The following is a 16529-nucleotide window of genomic DNA, read 5'->3' on the forward strand; positions in this document are numbered from 1 at the left end:
TTGTTTACTACCACAAAAGCAAAACCAAGTCATGTATTGTCCCAGGACCAAATAGTATCAAAATACAGGATAAAGCAGGGGTATGGGGAAGAGGATAAGGGAGGGAAGCAGCAGCACTAAGCTCCTGTTGGAAGGAGGAGCACGAGAGCAGAACAAATGGAAGTTAACGGGAGGAAGCCCTTAATGCTAGTGTAGACTGGTCAAATCTGGCCAACTTGTTGGAGAAAGTCCAAGTCAAGCCTTGGTCCCAGGCTGCCTGAGCAGCAAGGGATTGAATGGTCCCTGCCCAGAATTGTCTGGAAACACCAATGCAAAGGTTCTAAGTTCAGTCCTAACTGTGGAAAGACAGGATGACCAACTGCTGCTCCTTATCCTGCACAAAAAACACCTTCACTTTCCTGCCTTTTGCAGGAAGTCATGCTTTCGATCAAAAGCTCTGTGACAGCAGATACCAGTTAATGAAGGACAGTTAAGGCTCCTGAGATGAGAACACAAGGACCTGATATTACACTAATCTAAACCAATTTGTGATTTGCCTACTAAAAGGTACAAACCAATATACTTTTGGCTTACAGTTATAGAGGAAGGAGAATGAACTATACTCTACATCTATTATGCACTCTTCATTTTTCAGATCAGGACAATTTTAGCTGTGTTGCGCTTAGCAAAATCTTCTGATGTGAGAAAAATAACTTAAGTATTCTTAAGAGCTGAGGTGCTATAATGATTATACACCATAGTACCTCTCAAATAAAAAGTAATTTAAAAATAAAACTGTAGCCATGGGAACAGGATCTTCAACTTAACATCCCCAAATTCTGTTCTTTCCTCTACACCTATGTGTTTTATCCAAAAGGTGCTTTCGCCGTTTTACAGAGATTCAGGCATTTTTATTTCTTGGCAAATTACTTTAATGAGAATAGCCAGATACCAATTTTGCAGAGAGGCCCAGCAAAGCACTGATACAATATCAACAGTTGACAAGAACAGCAGGGTGAAGTGGAAGTGCTTATTAGCTCCCATCCAGCCCAAACCGACTGCCTTTACTTCAGAAAATAACACAAAGCAGCCACAGGACAAGGGAAATGCATCGCATGTGGCAGCCAGACAGGAACCAGAGTAGCAAACCTGTATTACCATCACCTTTGCTCACTCCTGAATGTTAAACTGCTTCTTTTAAGTAGATTCTGATCCTTCGGTCTTTCTCCTAGCATTTAAAATGAACAAAACCCAAACCAAACACACACAGCCATGTTTGACCTCCTATGAATGGCTTTGCCAAGATATTGGGGTAGGTCTGTGAGTTCCCTCATTTTGGCTGCAGCTTAAACTCTGCCACTGCAAGATGCACATGCAGGGAGTGGGGAATTCAACGTTCAGATGAATTTTATTAGTCTCCTAGACCGCAGTCCTTTCCTGCTAGAAAAATTCTTCTTGGGGCTTTATCTTGTTCCTGGTCCTCAGACAGCATCCCATCTCCTGCTACCCTTCAGCTCTCCCCACTTCTTCCATCACAATCTTCTTTATTTCATTTGAAATGAAGACCTAATGAGTGGATGGTACAAATTGGAGAGGTATTTTTCCTCTCATTCACTTCCCAAAGAAAACTGAACAAGCAACCAAAGTGTCTTTGATAAGGGAAATTGTGAGGCCATAATCATTCTACTGAATCTTGTGAAGTGCATAATGACACATGGAAAGCCAACCACAATCTGTAACCTTGTGAAAGAAGTTCTTTCTGAATGAAAACACTCTAAGGCTAAGAACTGAGAACTCGGCTACATCTTAAAAGAGTGAAATTAAGAAAAGTGAAAGAAATGCAGCGTGCATCTGGTGTATTTTATGGGCTTAATATTCTGCCTCCATTAGGAACGCTGCCAAAAATACTTCAAAAAATGTTAAATCAAGTAAAAAGGCGATACGCTTCCTTTTGAAAAACACTAAAATGGCATTTAGTCAGACAAAAATGAAGATAAAGCATAGAAATACACTTCTCTCTTACCCTCAATACCTCCTAACAGTTTACATAATAAGCTCCCTGTGCAGCCGAGCTCTGGAGAGAGGTGATCATGAAGGTTTCTCCAGCTTTATAAAGCTGCTTTAGGGCTTCCATTCATCTGCTCTACCTGTCATCGCTGAAACAAGTGAGCTTTTGCTACTCACTCTCTTTTCCTTTCTCTTTGTTTTTTAGCTGCTGCAGTTTCTGCTCTCGGTGCTGCTTCTCCAGCTCCTGCTCCTGTCGGTGCTGCTCCAGCTTCCTCTGGTGCTCCAACAGCTCCTGCTGGTGCTTCATCGCCAGCATCTCCTGCTGCTGCTGCGGAGAAGGGACGGGGGAAAAAGAGCAAATTAACACAGTCAGACTTCCCAGGGCTAAACCAGAAGCTGCTATCAGGTGACAGAAACATTGCTTAATTCATCAAAAAAGGAAAAGTGGCATTATCCTTGCCTAGAGGCTCCTAGACTCACAGGTACTTTGTGTAGCCCCGTTTCTAGTTCAGGACAGCATTTACACTAAACCACAGGCACTATATGCTCCGGGCTTCAGGGCACGGTCTATTTACAAGCGCAAGCATCCTGTTCGGAAAGCATCTAATTTGAGAAAGAGACAAAAAGCTCCCGCCCAAGCTTCCCCAAGCGCTTTGGAGGAACCAGTGCTGCTGGGTCCCCACTTCTGCTCCACGAGCCATCTGCTGCCACCGCCGCTCGGCCGGAGCCTGGTGCCCAGATCCCGTGCCAAGCCAGTGCAAACCGCTTTTCCAGCTGGACCTTGATTTTCTCTCCATCGTCTGTTTTAAGTACAACCCCAGTAGGACACCTTAATTATGAATACTCATACGTTTATCTTGTACAAATCCTGTGCTGAAAGGATATCACTGAGCTCATCAAGCCAGGCACTCACAGTAAAATACACAATCATCAACATGGGTTTTGCAAGACCAGTTCAGTTCCCTTCAGTTCCCTTATGCTTTTTTGCATAAGACTTTAATTATATGACTTTGCACTCTGGCTTCTCCAAAAGTCCTTCTCTTGCTCTGTCTAGATAGTAGAGTTCCCATGGACTAGGACAACTATATCTTTTTAACTTCATCAAACGCTGTGCAAATATCACACCTTAAGCTAAATGCAAAAGCACTGGCTTTCCTGTAGGCATGATCATCACCCATTTCTGAGCCTAATTATAAAAGAATTGATGCATTATAAAAAAAAATTCCAATTATCTCTCAAAGAAGGATGTACACTGGACCTCTCAACTTGCACATGTTCACAGGAAGAACTGAGAGGCTGCCTAAATAAGGTCAGGATTTGCAAAGCTTCCATCAAATGGGATGTTCAAGACCTGAAGCACCAAAGGCTCCTGCCCCCATCCACTGTGCAAGTCCCGCCTTGGGTCTCCAAATCCTGGTACTCGGAAGATGTGCATGGACACACCAACCTCCTAGGATATTAGGGGTGGGTCTCCTCAGCCCAGAACATCCTTTTTGGGTCCAGGGGTGATTCTCACAGGGATTGCAGAGGGGGTTCGATCTGCCATGTCCTGTGGCAGTACCTGCCGGTGCTCAGAGAACACCTCACGTCTTGACAGCTGGCCAGAAACAAGCTGGGCTGCGGAAACGCGGATGACAAACGACAAGTTTCGGCAGCTTGGCTACATGTGCGTGCATCTCCATAAGGCTTGCAAAAAGGCGCTTGTCCTGGCACAGGGCTTCTCCCTTCAGTTCTGTTGAAAATCACTTTGTCTTAAAAAAAAATGCTCAAACTAAGATTTACCACCTCCCAATTTCATCTGCACCCTCTCCAGTGAGATATGTGCTGAAGCCACCTACTTGGGCTGCTCCGATTACCCTTGTAAACCCCCTGAAGGCAGAAGCACGCAGGCTCCCCGCCGCCCCCATCGCCTTACGCCGCACTCTTTACGTTGGCAGCTTATAAACCAGCAGATTGATTTTTTTTAAGCTGGCAATGTTAACCTCCAAACCCCGTTACCGCTCCTGGTGATAGATGAGGCTTCTCTGAGACTGGGCTTAATAGGTGGCTGTGCTCAGATACCACCCACGGCTCCGGGGTCACAAATCCCGCCTGTGGAAGGGGATCAGGGCTCCTGAAAACAGGGAACCTGCTCCTTCCCAGAATGTGTCTCACTCCATCCTTCTCTAAACCCTGGCAGTGTGTCTGTGTGCAAGACGCCCGCCCCATGTACACCCGTCTTTCCTTCTCCTTTTGCACATTTTCCTATTTATGCTTTTGACAGCAATCTCTTATTTTAGTTTGTGGTACTGTACGTTTGGACTATCCAATGCTTCAGCCATGGATATATTATACACGATACACATAAAATTATACCATTCTATATAAAGATGCAAAAGAAATAATCTAAGAGGTACTTTACAATCTGCCTGGCTATCTGCTGGAAATTCTCGATGGAGGAGTCCCTGCTGCTGCCTGTTCCAAGCAGGCAGATTGTTGTAAAACACCAAACCCCAGTTAGTAGAATTTGCGGTAATCGCACCTATGTTTCCCTTCCTAATCCTATTGAATTTTATGTAAACAAAAAAAAAAATATCCAGACTCTAAAAACCTATAAAATAAAATTAAAAAACCCTACAGAAAACTAGTTATTTTTGGTTTATAATTAAGCAGCAGCTTCCACTAACACATCTCCATTTGGAGAAAGAGTATCTTTTCAGACTTCCAACAAGTCCACCACATGGTGGGCTTTTATAACCTAGCCATAGAAAGTATGCAAATGAACAATATTTAATGCACAATATGTTAAAACAGGTTTTGTTATTTTTATGAAATCAGGAGCCTTTTCTCTCCATCTGCAGTCTCCTAAGTTTGCATGCTACGCTTCCCGCAATGGTTTACATACATTAGGATGCTTTAGAAGGAACTGTGCTTTCATTGACATCTGTAGTGAAACGTAAATGAAAAGACCAATTTGTATGTGGATGGCTTATAGAAGTTTCATTAGAGATGTATTGTTTCTGCTGATTTTGACCCAGGTTTCCACAAAGCCTACTCTTAATATAGTTTTCAAATCTTTTCAAAGTTGAAAAAATAAAAATAAATAACGAAGCAACCTCTCCAATCACACCCATGAAAAGCGATAATAAATTACTTTGTCGGTATCTGCCGTAGCCTCAGACAATGACTGAAGAAAACCCATCTGAGTGCTCTGTCTGAATCGCGATGTCTCCTTACAGCAAGAATATTTCTCCATGCTTAAGGCTGAAAACAAACCGCACAGGCAGAAAATACACAGCGCAGGCTCAGCAAAAGGCAGCGGCGAGTGGTGCCTTTCCCAGCTCAGGCTGTCCCGCTGCACACCCAGGTTTCAAGAATTTGGGGTGCTGAGCCAAGGTGAGGCTTCATTGCTCGTCCTTGCTGCTACTGGTACCCACCTTGTTGTATTAGAGCCAGAGGGAAGATAAGTAACAAAAGGCCCTTCTTAGCTTGAAAACCGCAAGCTTCAAAGCTTGCTCGATGCTACGCTGTGCCCTGATTTTATATTTTGGGGGGTTTACAATTTAATTTTCTTATTTTAAAATGGCTTTTTCTGCCGACGCTTTGTGAAAAAAAGACCCATCAGCAGCAAGAGAATCCACCATCGACTATCAGGAGAAGCAGGAAAACAGCTGTCCCATGCACAAAATAAACTGAAACTTCAGAAAATCTAAGTTTCTGCTTCAGTTGAAGCAATTGAGGCAAATTTTAACAGGTAAGGAGCATTTAGATGCATGTGTGGTCAACTGCAATGTGGTCTTACCCCCTCCCATGCCACACACTGAACAACTTTGGCCAAGGTAAAACCCTTGACCTTGACTATCTCCGTAGGAAAACGAACAAACCAACCAACCACCACCAAAAACCTACTGATGTCTAAAAGCAAAAGGTTTCAGTGTCGCACTTGAGTGGGACGCAATCTCCCACTTTTGGAAAATACTGGAGTTAGGAATTCATAAGCATCTCTTGAATGGCAATTCACAGCATACCAAGAGACACTTAGGCGGCTCTGATAAGGATTATTAATTATCGAGCGAGACCGTGTTCACGTACCACATAATATATTATCTCTCCCTTGCTGGGAAATGAATCAACGCTGACTCTGCAATGCCCGTGTGTTGACTACAAGTAGCTGAAGCGGTGTATTTTTTCCCCCAAATGTAACGAAATTTAAATATTTGAGAAATACAAAGGGATGTGCCAAGGGAAATCCCTTGCATTCCGACTAATTCAACTATCAATTTGAGGTGCATGCCGTGCGACAGCAAAGCACACTGTATGAGGGAGTGCAGCTAGGAACATCTGAATTAGGTGCTCTTGCCAAAATAAATATTTGGAAATATTTGTAACTATGGGGATTCTTGCATATGTTTAATGTCACTGCTTCCACTATTTACGAAAACTGCACAAATGTTCAACTGTACCTGTAGTTAAGTGTTGCTGGTGCCCTTTAGCATATATTAATATTAATACATGCAATAAGGAGAATGTAGAGCATTTCCAGGTATTTATCAACTGTCAGCTAGCCACAAGGACTCGGTGGTACAGTGGATTTTGCCATCACATTCCTCAACTGTCTTCAGCTCTTGAGCAGGTCAATGTGGAGCAGAGACTGACACCCCATCATTGAGCGCACTGTCAACTTCCACTGCACAAACAGAGCTCTTTTTAAGCAAAGTGAAGCTAAAATGGTTTCCTTTAGTTGCTGTAATACATCAGAAGTAGAAAGGCAGCGCTCTGAAATCCTCCAGCAGGCTCAGCCCAGCAGCCGGTGCCCTCCCGGGAAGCGCGTGGTGCTGACAGCAAAGATCCCATTGACCAGAGAGAAGGAGGACATACCTCATGGGCTCATGTTGCATTAAGACTTCCACAACCCCTTCTCAATTTGCTAAATGAGTAGCAAGAACACAGGCTCTTCCTTGCAGACACCGTCTTAATTCTTCCTCTGAAGCCAGGCACTGTTCTCTGCCCACGCTCCTCTGCTGCTTCCTTCCCCTACAACCATCACTTTAAAGGTGCTTTAGCCATTTACTTCACATGTTGCAGTAAAACTGATTAAAATCTGAAAAGCAGGAGAAGTTTTGAAGCTTTGACTATGGCTCCTAGGTTTTTATCATACATATTTTGAATAGCTCACTGCAATTAGTGGAAGGCAGCGTAAAACTCTCTCTACCCAGACAGCTCACCCTTACTCATGCAGATAATCACACATGCAAGTCTGGGTGAACAATATCTGACATACTTATTTCCAATAAACATTTCCTGGGATCCAAGGCAGCTTAATGTAGGGTCCAGCTCCTAACTTGTATCTCAATCTACACCCAAGATCATCTACAGAAGGTGCTCCAGCATGGTGGGACATCAGCCTGAGCACTTGTGCTGCTCTTCGTGTTTGCAGGCAATTCCTACTTCCAGCACAAGGGTTAAGAAACAGATTAAAAGGTACAAACTTCAAAAGTGACAATGTAGTGCTAGACAATACTGAAAAAAACCCCACAAAACCAACGCAAAGCGGATCTTCTCAGCACTCTCTGAACAAGGGAACAATGGTAAAGGTCAAATTAAGGTATGACACAGTAAATGCTTTCAGAAGTTTTGTGTAATTCTCCTCTCATCTTGCAGACAACAAGGCTGGGGTTCTGGTGCAAAGAGTGTTTTTAAGGCAAATATCTGCCACTGTCTTTGGTAAAATTCTACAGTTTTAGTGGGTTAAATCAGGTATTTACAAGGAAGCGGAGCTCAGATTATGTGAAAATAAAGGAAAATCACAAGTGATGATCACGAAAGAACTTGCCAAAACATGTACACATCAAATCACCCCTGGAAAAGTCATTAGCTAGGGGTGGAAGCAAAGCACAGACGTCAACAGAATTCTGGGATAACTGTTGTATTGGGTTATTTTAGAGCAATCTCAAAGCTGGCCATTCCTTTGGCCAGACTCTGTTTCATGTTCTCCCCATCCTGTTTACTGAAGTCTCAGGCTGTGGCTCTAGTTTCAGGACTCGCTCTCTTGGCTCCGTCGTGGTGTGTTTCAGATATCTCCTGGAGCACTGGAGGCTAGTCTGAATTAATCAGTTATATCGGGATATGAGAGCCAGAAGCTCCCGTGCCAACACCTCTTTGCTACGCAGGGAAATGATCCTTCCCAGCTGACAGCTTCCTGGGCAAGAGACTGACCTTGCTTAGACATGTCCTGCTGAGAACGTCTGGTGTTCAAGTTTATGAGGCTCAAATGTCTCCAGGAAAGGGAATTATGGTTACATTCCCTCATCGCCAGCTCTAGGTGAAAAGATCCCAACATTATTAGTTTGGCAGCTTATATATGGATATATAATTTTGTATCGCAATTTCCTTACCATCCCATTTCTGCTCACCTCTCCCAAAAGACTGAAAGTTTGCACAGCAGCTTTGGCCCTCTAAGCCCTGACTATCTACAAAGGTGTACTGCTGGGATGCATTTGTATGTGCCTTTTCTTCCCTGGCTGCCACTCCAGTGTAGTTCTTACCCTTTCTCCAGAAGCAGAGTATCTGAGAGCCTTTATAGAACACAGTGAGCTCCATCTGTAGTATCCAGCATCTTTAGTTTCTTCTGCCATTTTCCCCTTGAAAGGTGGAGAAAGCACTCACTTCTGCTGTGCTTTACATGGTTATTATTGAAGGGGAGGACAAATCCATTCATCTTGCACCATGAGCAGGGAACATCCATCTGACCACGGATGGCAATAGGGGATCTCTGTGCATCAACGAACCATATAAACTGTCAAGTAAAATAAGCCTTGGATGTTTAACGCTAAATTACATGTTATCATACCATAAGCGATCAGACTTCAGTCCTTGGCAGAGTAATTAAATGCAACTTCATTCTCCCATTCAACAGCTAAAGTTTGTTAAGAGACCACAGGCAGCAACAGGAATTACAAGTTTATGAATGTTAATTTATCAGTGATGGTGCATATTAATGGGTGAATATTCCTGGCGTAACAGCAGGATTCACCTGGGTACTTCTTCACTCCTGCCCTGATTCTCTACATGTTTTCTTCGACTAGTTCCATTCTATTTTGTCTAGTTCAAAAATAAGATAAAGTTGGAGTTGAAAAGTTAGGGGTGTGAAATGCAAAACATTCCTTCTCCTGCTGTTTATTTTCAAATTCCAAATTGAATAGAGACCATACAGCTTCTAGCTTTAAAATATATATATATATATATACACACATATATCTCACTGTGCACCATGCACATTTTACTGGAAGACAAACTCATGCTATAAAGGATGGCAGAACACAAATTTAGCCACTTTAAAAGCTGTTTGGACTCTACAGAAAAAGTGAGCATGTGTTTCCACCAGTGAACTCTGTCACTTAAATCAGACATTCAGCCTTCAGAATACCCAGCCAAATTTAAGTCCAACTTCAGTAGATTAAAGTAACAAGAAAATGAACTGGGTGAACATCTCTTCCTTGGTTTCACCAAAGCCACATGGAGCAGTAGAGCTCAGGGGGCAACAGGCATTTTATGTCCCACTGCTGATGGGTCAGAAAATCTCCATATTCTGCTGGGAACCCCAATGCAAAGTGCCTGAGTAGTGGGGCAAGGAGGACAAGGCTGGCTGTCATCAGCAGATCCATGACTTCACTTTTGCCTGAGGTTTTTGCATCTCAAACGCTGGTTTATGCATCTCAAAGCTGGAAAAATCTGGAGTTCTCATTCTGCCCCTTCCATACGACAAACTGTGGTCCATCTCATAAGAAGCCAAGAGGAAACATGCTCCTTTTATCAGTTTTAATGTAAGGCCCAGTGCAGACAGCTTTCCTGGCTGAGCAATCCAATTTCAGTCCAGAAACCACCAATGCTCAGTGGGAAGATGCCCAAACTAACCCAGCCTGCTGCATGTTCAACCGAGAGATGAGGCTTACAGGTGCCCAAGCCGCTATAGGGATTTGTTGACATACCCAGCCTTCTGTGTGCAGATTTATCTTCATCCTTCTTGGAAAAGATCTTGGCTTTGAGCATAAGGAAAGTCACCCCCCACCCTTCAAAGAGAGCAAATGCTCTGATCTTGCAAAAGCTTTCCCCAGGGTTACTTCCATCAGAAGTGAAGTTTTGCAGGATCCAGGTCTAGGTCTTGGGAGTCTGCTCTGTGTACCAGAAAAACGAGGCAAGGTCACTGAAAAAGAACAGGAAGCCATCTAGAAATAGCAAGAGAGCACAGTACAATGCATTCAAGTAGCAAAAAGGCACAAAATGTGCCGTCTGTTTTTTTACCACTGGCTGTACCCAGCTGCAGTTTTCTAAGATGAATAATCCTATCATGTCAGAATACAGACAGAGGAGGACGCCTGGTATCTCCGGGCTTTTTAAGTTTGTCTTGAAAATTATGCCGGCTGTGAGGAATGAAGGCACAAATCTGAGCAGAGGGAGTCCCTCCATCCCCACAGGGGTGTAAAATGGAAGTTTGTCCTTCCAGAGTCCAAAGCCGGGAGCAGGACACAGGGGGAAGGGGATGGTTTGCAGGAACCAAGGTGTCACCTTCAGCGTCCCCAGCCCAGGGGTGTGGGGAAGGTGTCAGCCAGCATAGATGCGAGGGAGAAGCAGATGACACCAACCCCATCAGCAGATTTGAAATAAGCCCATTTCTTCCTGTTATGTAGGAACTGACACCACCAAAAAGAGGCTCTAAGGCACTATCAGGGGCTACACTGAAGGACAATATCATTTGTGCCCAGTGAGCTATCCTGCAAGCAAACCTGCCGCTCCAAGGGCAGGTGGCTCCAAATGAAAGCAAAGAGCGGCTTCCTACTACAGCCATCAACATGACATGCCTTAAATGTAGATATCTTTAGGAAAAAAATTACTTTGTCTTTACAGCATTGCAAAATCTGTCCAGAAGATTCCCCAAAAGATTTCTGTCCTCCAAAACCAAAATAAGGAATGACCAGAGTCTTACCCCATATATCCAAATGAGTGGCTACCAGCCTGGATGTGTGACTACCTCGCCATCAGGGCTCAGAAGCTACGCTGGTGACTAAAACATCATTTGAAACCACCAAAAACTAACAAAACCATCTCTTCAGGCTTTATCTGAACGTTACTATATATATATAGCCAATATCAGAAAACATTCCACGTATTTTTATTTATTGGCATAAAGCCATTAAGCAGCATAGCATACTGCTAACATAGGAAATCACTGTGTGGATAAAAACAAAAATATCTAGAATCACTCCTCAGTGAACATGGTTACAAAGCTCCCTTTGCTGCTTATGTGCAAACCCATGAGTTCTCCGACCACCTTGGATACGCTGCATGCACAGCCTGGCACTCCCTCTGCTACTGATGCACACAAATACTCTTTTCTCAGACGACTGGAAAACCAGGAATAGCATTGCATGACAGAACTAACACCTTTGCGTGCCTCCAGGTTAGGATTTCGGGTTCTCAAGGAGATGTGAGACTCAGCTGCTCTCCCATGGCCATCAGGACTGTCCTGGTGTCTGCTGTAATGTGCTAACGCTGACGTGCGTCAGCATCCTGAATAAGTGTCTGGCTTTAGCTATAAAACAGCCAGAGCTGGGAAGAGTCCTCCTCCAAGCTCAGGCAGCATGGGGACGGAAGAGATTAAACCACATTACCCACCAGGTCCTGCCAAAGCACGGATCCTGCCTCTCCTCAATCATCTCGCTCCGGCCTTTGACCAAAAGGCAAACGGAAAAGCTTTTGGTAACTTCCAGCTGATCTTGGCTGGGAATGAGTGACTCACAAAGGAAAATATTCGCTGCTGATTCCTTCGCAATCAAAGGTCAAGCAAAGGGACCTGTGGAGAGGCTTTCTACCACCTCACCACAACAGCCCAGGTGCCAGACTCCTTATTCCATCCTTGTTTTTGTTTAGAAAGGCAGATTTGAAGGCTATAAATATCGTCGCGCATCTGGTGAGGCATGTCTGAGTGGAAAATCCAACTCGCTGAAGGTAAGAGGCTACAGGAGAGAGGAGCCACCACCTCTGCCTCCAACCAGCTCCGCTCCCTTTCCCGTGCCGCTTTCGGATGTCAAGCCTCGGCAATCTGCAAAGCTGAGCTGTAGTTGTGAAAGACAGTTTTCTCTATTTCCATATGGTGTGAAGTCTTCATAAGGTTTGGCTTATTTTCCCTAAACATGTCAGGGTTTTCTCATTACTCCCCGCGTGCGACGATACCGCTCCCGCCGTGCGCTGAGCTCCAAGTGCACTAGACTTCCACAAATACTATTTCACTCGTAGTTTGGTTCTCCAAATTGCACAATCTTCTGGAATTTGCCACCTTTATGTGGAGGCCATTTCTTCCAAAATACAATATCTATGAAAGCAAGGACTGTTCAGGGGTACACAAGTGAAGGAATTGCACATGCAGGCAGAAGCATCGCGACCATCCTGTCGTCTTCTCCTCTCGCACTAGATCAGATGATTAAAACTGGGCTGCTGGAATAAAACCAAGTTCTGGAAAATGCCCAAACTTCAGATTTCAATAGGAAAGAGTTATCTACTTGAATAGAAAACCAAGAATGACGTGCCAGCATTTTTCAAGCCAAATTTCATTTACTTAAGAAGAACTTAGGAAATTTCTTATAGAAGTGCTTTGTTTGGGGAGTGGGAGGGAGAGATATTCCCCCCCTTAATTCACATTGAGTCAGAACAGCTCCTCTGTTCACACTGACACCACAGTAATAAAAGAAAGAAAACAAACAAAATCTGATTCCTCTTGTACCAGGCTAAGGATTTAACATATAAAATGAGTAAGCTCTTTAAAATCTTCAAAACGCTGCTTGTTTTAACTTAGCAATGCTGCTATACATATGTCTGCCCAAAATACAGAAGAGCTGCTTAAGAAATGCCTCAAAAATACTTTTAACTTTTATCTTGACAAAGAGGGATCCAATGCAATGTTTGCTCTGCATATGTAACTATATGAAGATGTTGGTCTGCTATATCCCAAAATATGCTTACAATCCAGGAATTATAAGCAAAAGGCATAAGACTGGCTAAAGCGCAGAAATTGCTGCTCTGGTACACAAATAAATGCTTTGCACTTGTTGATTAAAATGGTGGATGCTAGGCAGTAATGAAAAAAGCCAAACTGATTTATTCTAGATAGTACTAGATATTCAAGACACAGTAAGATGCAGAAATTCTTCCTGCTTGGCAGCAATAGCCTACAAAGCAATTGTAGTATTTAATATTATGATTAACGAAGGCCCTGATCACCTTCAAGGTAACCAGTGCCAGGGAGAAAGTCAAAGAACTCCCATTTTGTTTGACATCAGAGTAAGTTTAGAGCTTTGATGTCTGCAGTTTTAATTTTCGGTTTGTTTCATTACATTTTTGAGGCTGCGCTGATGCAGAAAATTCTAACCAAACTGCAGCAGCTCCAAATTTTTGGAAAGGAACTAAGTTTGCGAGACGTACAATCACCTTGCAATAGCTGCCAAAAGTTTGCTTTCTGAATTAAAAAAACCCTGGTGTCAGGGAAGACACTGAAGGTGCCCAAGAACCCAACCTGGCGTGGCAGTAAGTTGCACTGCAAGCTCACTCTAGTCATCACATATAATCTTAACCAACAAAAATCTAGGTAGGTTTAAGTTCCCAAGCCTTTTCTCACCCTAAGTGAGACTTTACCTGAGGAAGAAACTTGAGAATAGAAGTTTCTAAAAGTGATGGAATCGTTACCTTCGTTACCATAATGTAAACTCAGGCAATGAAACACCTTTAGCTGAAGAATTTACTGCATGGCTCAGTCTAAATGTGCACGTGGGATGTGTACTATGCACCTCGAGTAGCCTGTCTTTAAGAAAACGCCTGAATTCATTCAATAAATGCTCTGCATCTCCACTTAGGGACTACGCTATTCCAAATTTCACAGTTCACACCCTAATGCTTCACTTACACAGGATGCAACTTCTTTCATTTGCCTTAATATCCTCCTTGCTTTTTTCAGGAGCCATAAAGGAGCTGAACAGCTCGGAGTCCATAAAAGTTATAAATTTTAGTTATCTGGACCAAACAATAGCTTCCCTGCACCTACAGTCACTGCACTTCACTCAGCTGCCGGTTTCTGAAAGCTGGTTTAATATAACAGCCACCTAAATGTGGGCTGACTTATGACCACAAACTTAGGTAGTATGTTCCCCCCCAAAAAAAGTGCATCATAATGACGTATTAGCGTACGGCTTTGGGTTTATTTTGTGAGATATCACGGGGTTTATTTCAATAATATGCTGTTTTACTTCTAAAGCAATTCCGGGCACAATGACACACTTACTACTATGGGAGATCATCTTGCAGTTCATCCTTTTTCATATAGGATTATATAATCCCTATTTTTTCACCTAGCCAAGCTTATACATTAGAGGAAGAACTTCATTACATATAGAAACATGTTTATAAACACATAACTACATATATACACATATGCACTTATTATGCTTACATATGAGTGTATGCATAAATGTATTTGCACACATACACCTCCCCACACATTTGTCCTGAAGAGAGCACAGGAGAGGACCCACTAGGGACACAGATGCTGTCAGTCTAAAAACAGCACCTGTTCTTACAAAGCCAGGCTCATATCTCTGTTTTGAAAAGTCTGTAAATAATACACCATTAACTTTTAATCCCATCTTCCCCACTCTGACATGTATTTTGTATTAAAATGAAAGTTATATAAGGTTGAATTGAGGTTGCTTTTTAATATTACATTAACGCTATTTACCATGTGCAGCGCTAATCCCCCTTTGAAAAGAGAGCATATTAGCAATTCTGAAAGCTTATGTTACCATAGCAATAGTCTATCACCGTGAAATATTTATATAATGTCTAACGTTTTCACTATGCAACAGCCATCTTCTAAACTATACCTCCTACTTACACCGTGCGGTACGTTTCCTCTCCTTCCCGTGCAACAAAGCGCCCGGTCGGTGCTCAACTTACACCGTGCGATTCTGAAAAATCTCACCATGTGCCGACCTACCTGCACCCGCTGCATCTGCGTTCCCTATTCACGCAGAGACAACAAGGACCCAAGGTTTGGTTGGCATCTGATGCTGCCAACATACGTCCAAGCGAGCAGTTTAAATGCCATCTGACTCCCAAATATGTGATATTAGAAAAAGGTAGCCTAAAAGCCCTCCTTTTAGGTTAAATTCTACTGAAATTAGGCTAGGTAAGTTTTCCAAATCCAGATGTAGGTCTTACAAGCCACCAGTTGGCAGCGGGGCACGGGACTTCTCAATATACACAGATGGGTGGATGAGGATTAATGTGACACCAGCTTACCTGGCTTCCTCTCCTCCATGTTATTCCCCTTTTAATTTTGGTGCTTGCATCCCTTTACAAAGATCACTCTCTAAGCAGGGGTTACCACACCCAGCACCGTATCTCCACCCCCAAAATAAACTACTTGGCGCATCAGGGGAAAAATATGATGAAATATAACAAGGGGGAAGTGTAGAGTCTTGCATCTGTGCAGAAACAACCCCAGGTTCCAGTATAAGTTGGGGAATGACCTATTAGAGAGCACTGTAGGGGAAAGGGACCTGGGGGTCCTGCTGGACAACAGGATGACCATGAGCCAGCACTGTGCCCTTGTGGCCAGGAAGGCCAATGGTACCTGGGGTGGATTAGAAGGGGGGTGGTCAGTAGGTCACAGAGGTTCTCCTGCCCTTCTACTCCGCCCTGGGGAGACCACACCTGGAATATTGTGTCCAGTTGTGGCCCCTCAGTTCAAGAAGGACAGGGAACTGCTGGAGAGAGTCCAGCGTAGGGCAACAAAGATGATTAAGGTAGTGGAGCATCCCCCTTATGAGGAAAGGCTGAGGGAGCTGGGGCTCTGGAGCTTGGAGCAGAGGAGACTGAGGGGTGACCTTATTAATTTTTACAAATATATGAAGGGTGAGTGTCAGGAGGGTGGAGCCAGGCTCTTCTCGGTGACAATCAATGATAGGACAAGGGGTAATGGGTTCAAACTGGAACACAAAAGGTTCCACTTAAATATGAGAAGAAACTTCTTCTCAGTGAGGGTGCCAGAGCCTGGACCAGGCTGCCCAGGGGGGTTGTGGAGTCTCCTACTCTGGAGACGTTCAAACCCGCCTGGACACCTTCCTGTGTAACCTCATCTGGGTGTTTCTGCTCCGGCGAGCGTATTGGACTGGATGAGCTATTGAGGCACCTTCCAGTCCCTGACGTTCTGCGATTCTGCGATCTGCTCCTGGTGAGGGGACGCTTTCGAGCGCCACCCAGCGCATCACTTACTTTGATGTGCTCATGCAGCTGGGCCTCGTGCTGCCGGGAAAGCTGCTCGTGCTGCCGCTGGAACTCGGCGATGAGGATCTGTCTCTGGATCTGCTGCTTCTGCTTCAGTGCCAGGAGCTCCTGCTGCAGCTGCTGCTCCCGCAGTGTTGGCTCCGTCACGGGCATGGGAAACTGGTGGTCCAAGCGCAGGTCCATTGGGACTGAAGTCGGTGCAACTTGCAAGGGCAGTGCTGTGGTCACATCAA

At 44.0% G+C, this 16529-nt stretch overlaps 1 protein-coding gene across 25 annotated transcripts in view; it reads right to left on the reverse strand.

Moving 5' to 3' along the window:
- The window catches only part of HDAC4 (histone deacetylase 4), a 228949-nt gene that overhangs the window by 94416 nt on the left and 118004 nt on the right, over window positions 1-16529 (reverse strand). For 19 of the 25 annotated variants that reach the window (XM_065069252.1, XM_065069248.1, XM_065069241.1 and 16 more), the window contains 2 exons: window positions 16285-16529; window positions 2164-2314 (listed from right to left, as the gene is read on the reverse strand). In XM_065069252.1, the coding sequence (XP_064925324.1) occupies window positions 2164-2314; window positions 16285-16529 (396 nt within the window). The remainder of the gene's footprint in view (window positions 1-2163; window positions 2315-16284) is intronic. The other 6 variants (XM_065069250.1, XM_065069251.1, XM_065069243.1 and 3 more) reach the window with 1 other exon arrangement.

Source organism: Columba livia, chromosome 7 (genome assembly GCF_036013475.1).
Source record: "Columba livia isolate bColLiv1 breed racing homer chromosome 7, bColLiv1.pat.W.v2, whole genome shotgun sequence".
Classification (NCBI taxonomy): domain Eukaryota; kingdom Metazoa; phylum Chordata; class Aves; order Columbiformes; family Columbidae; genus Columba; species Columba livia.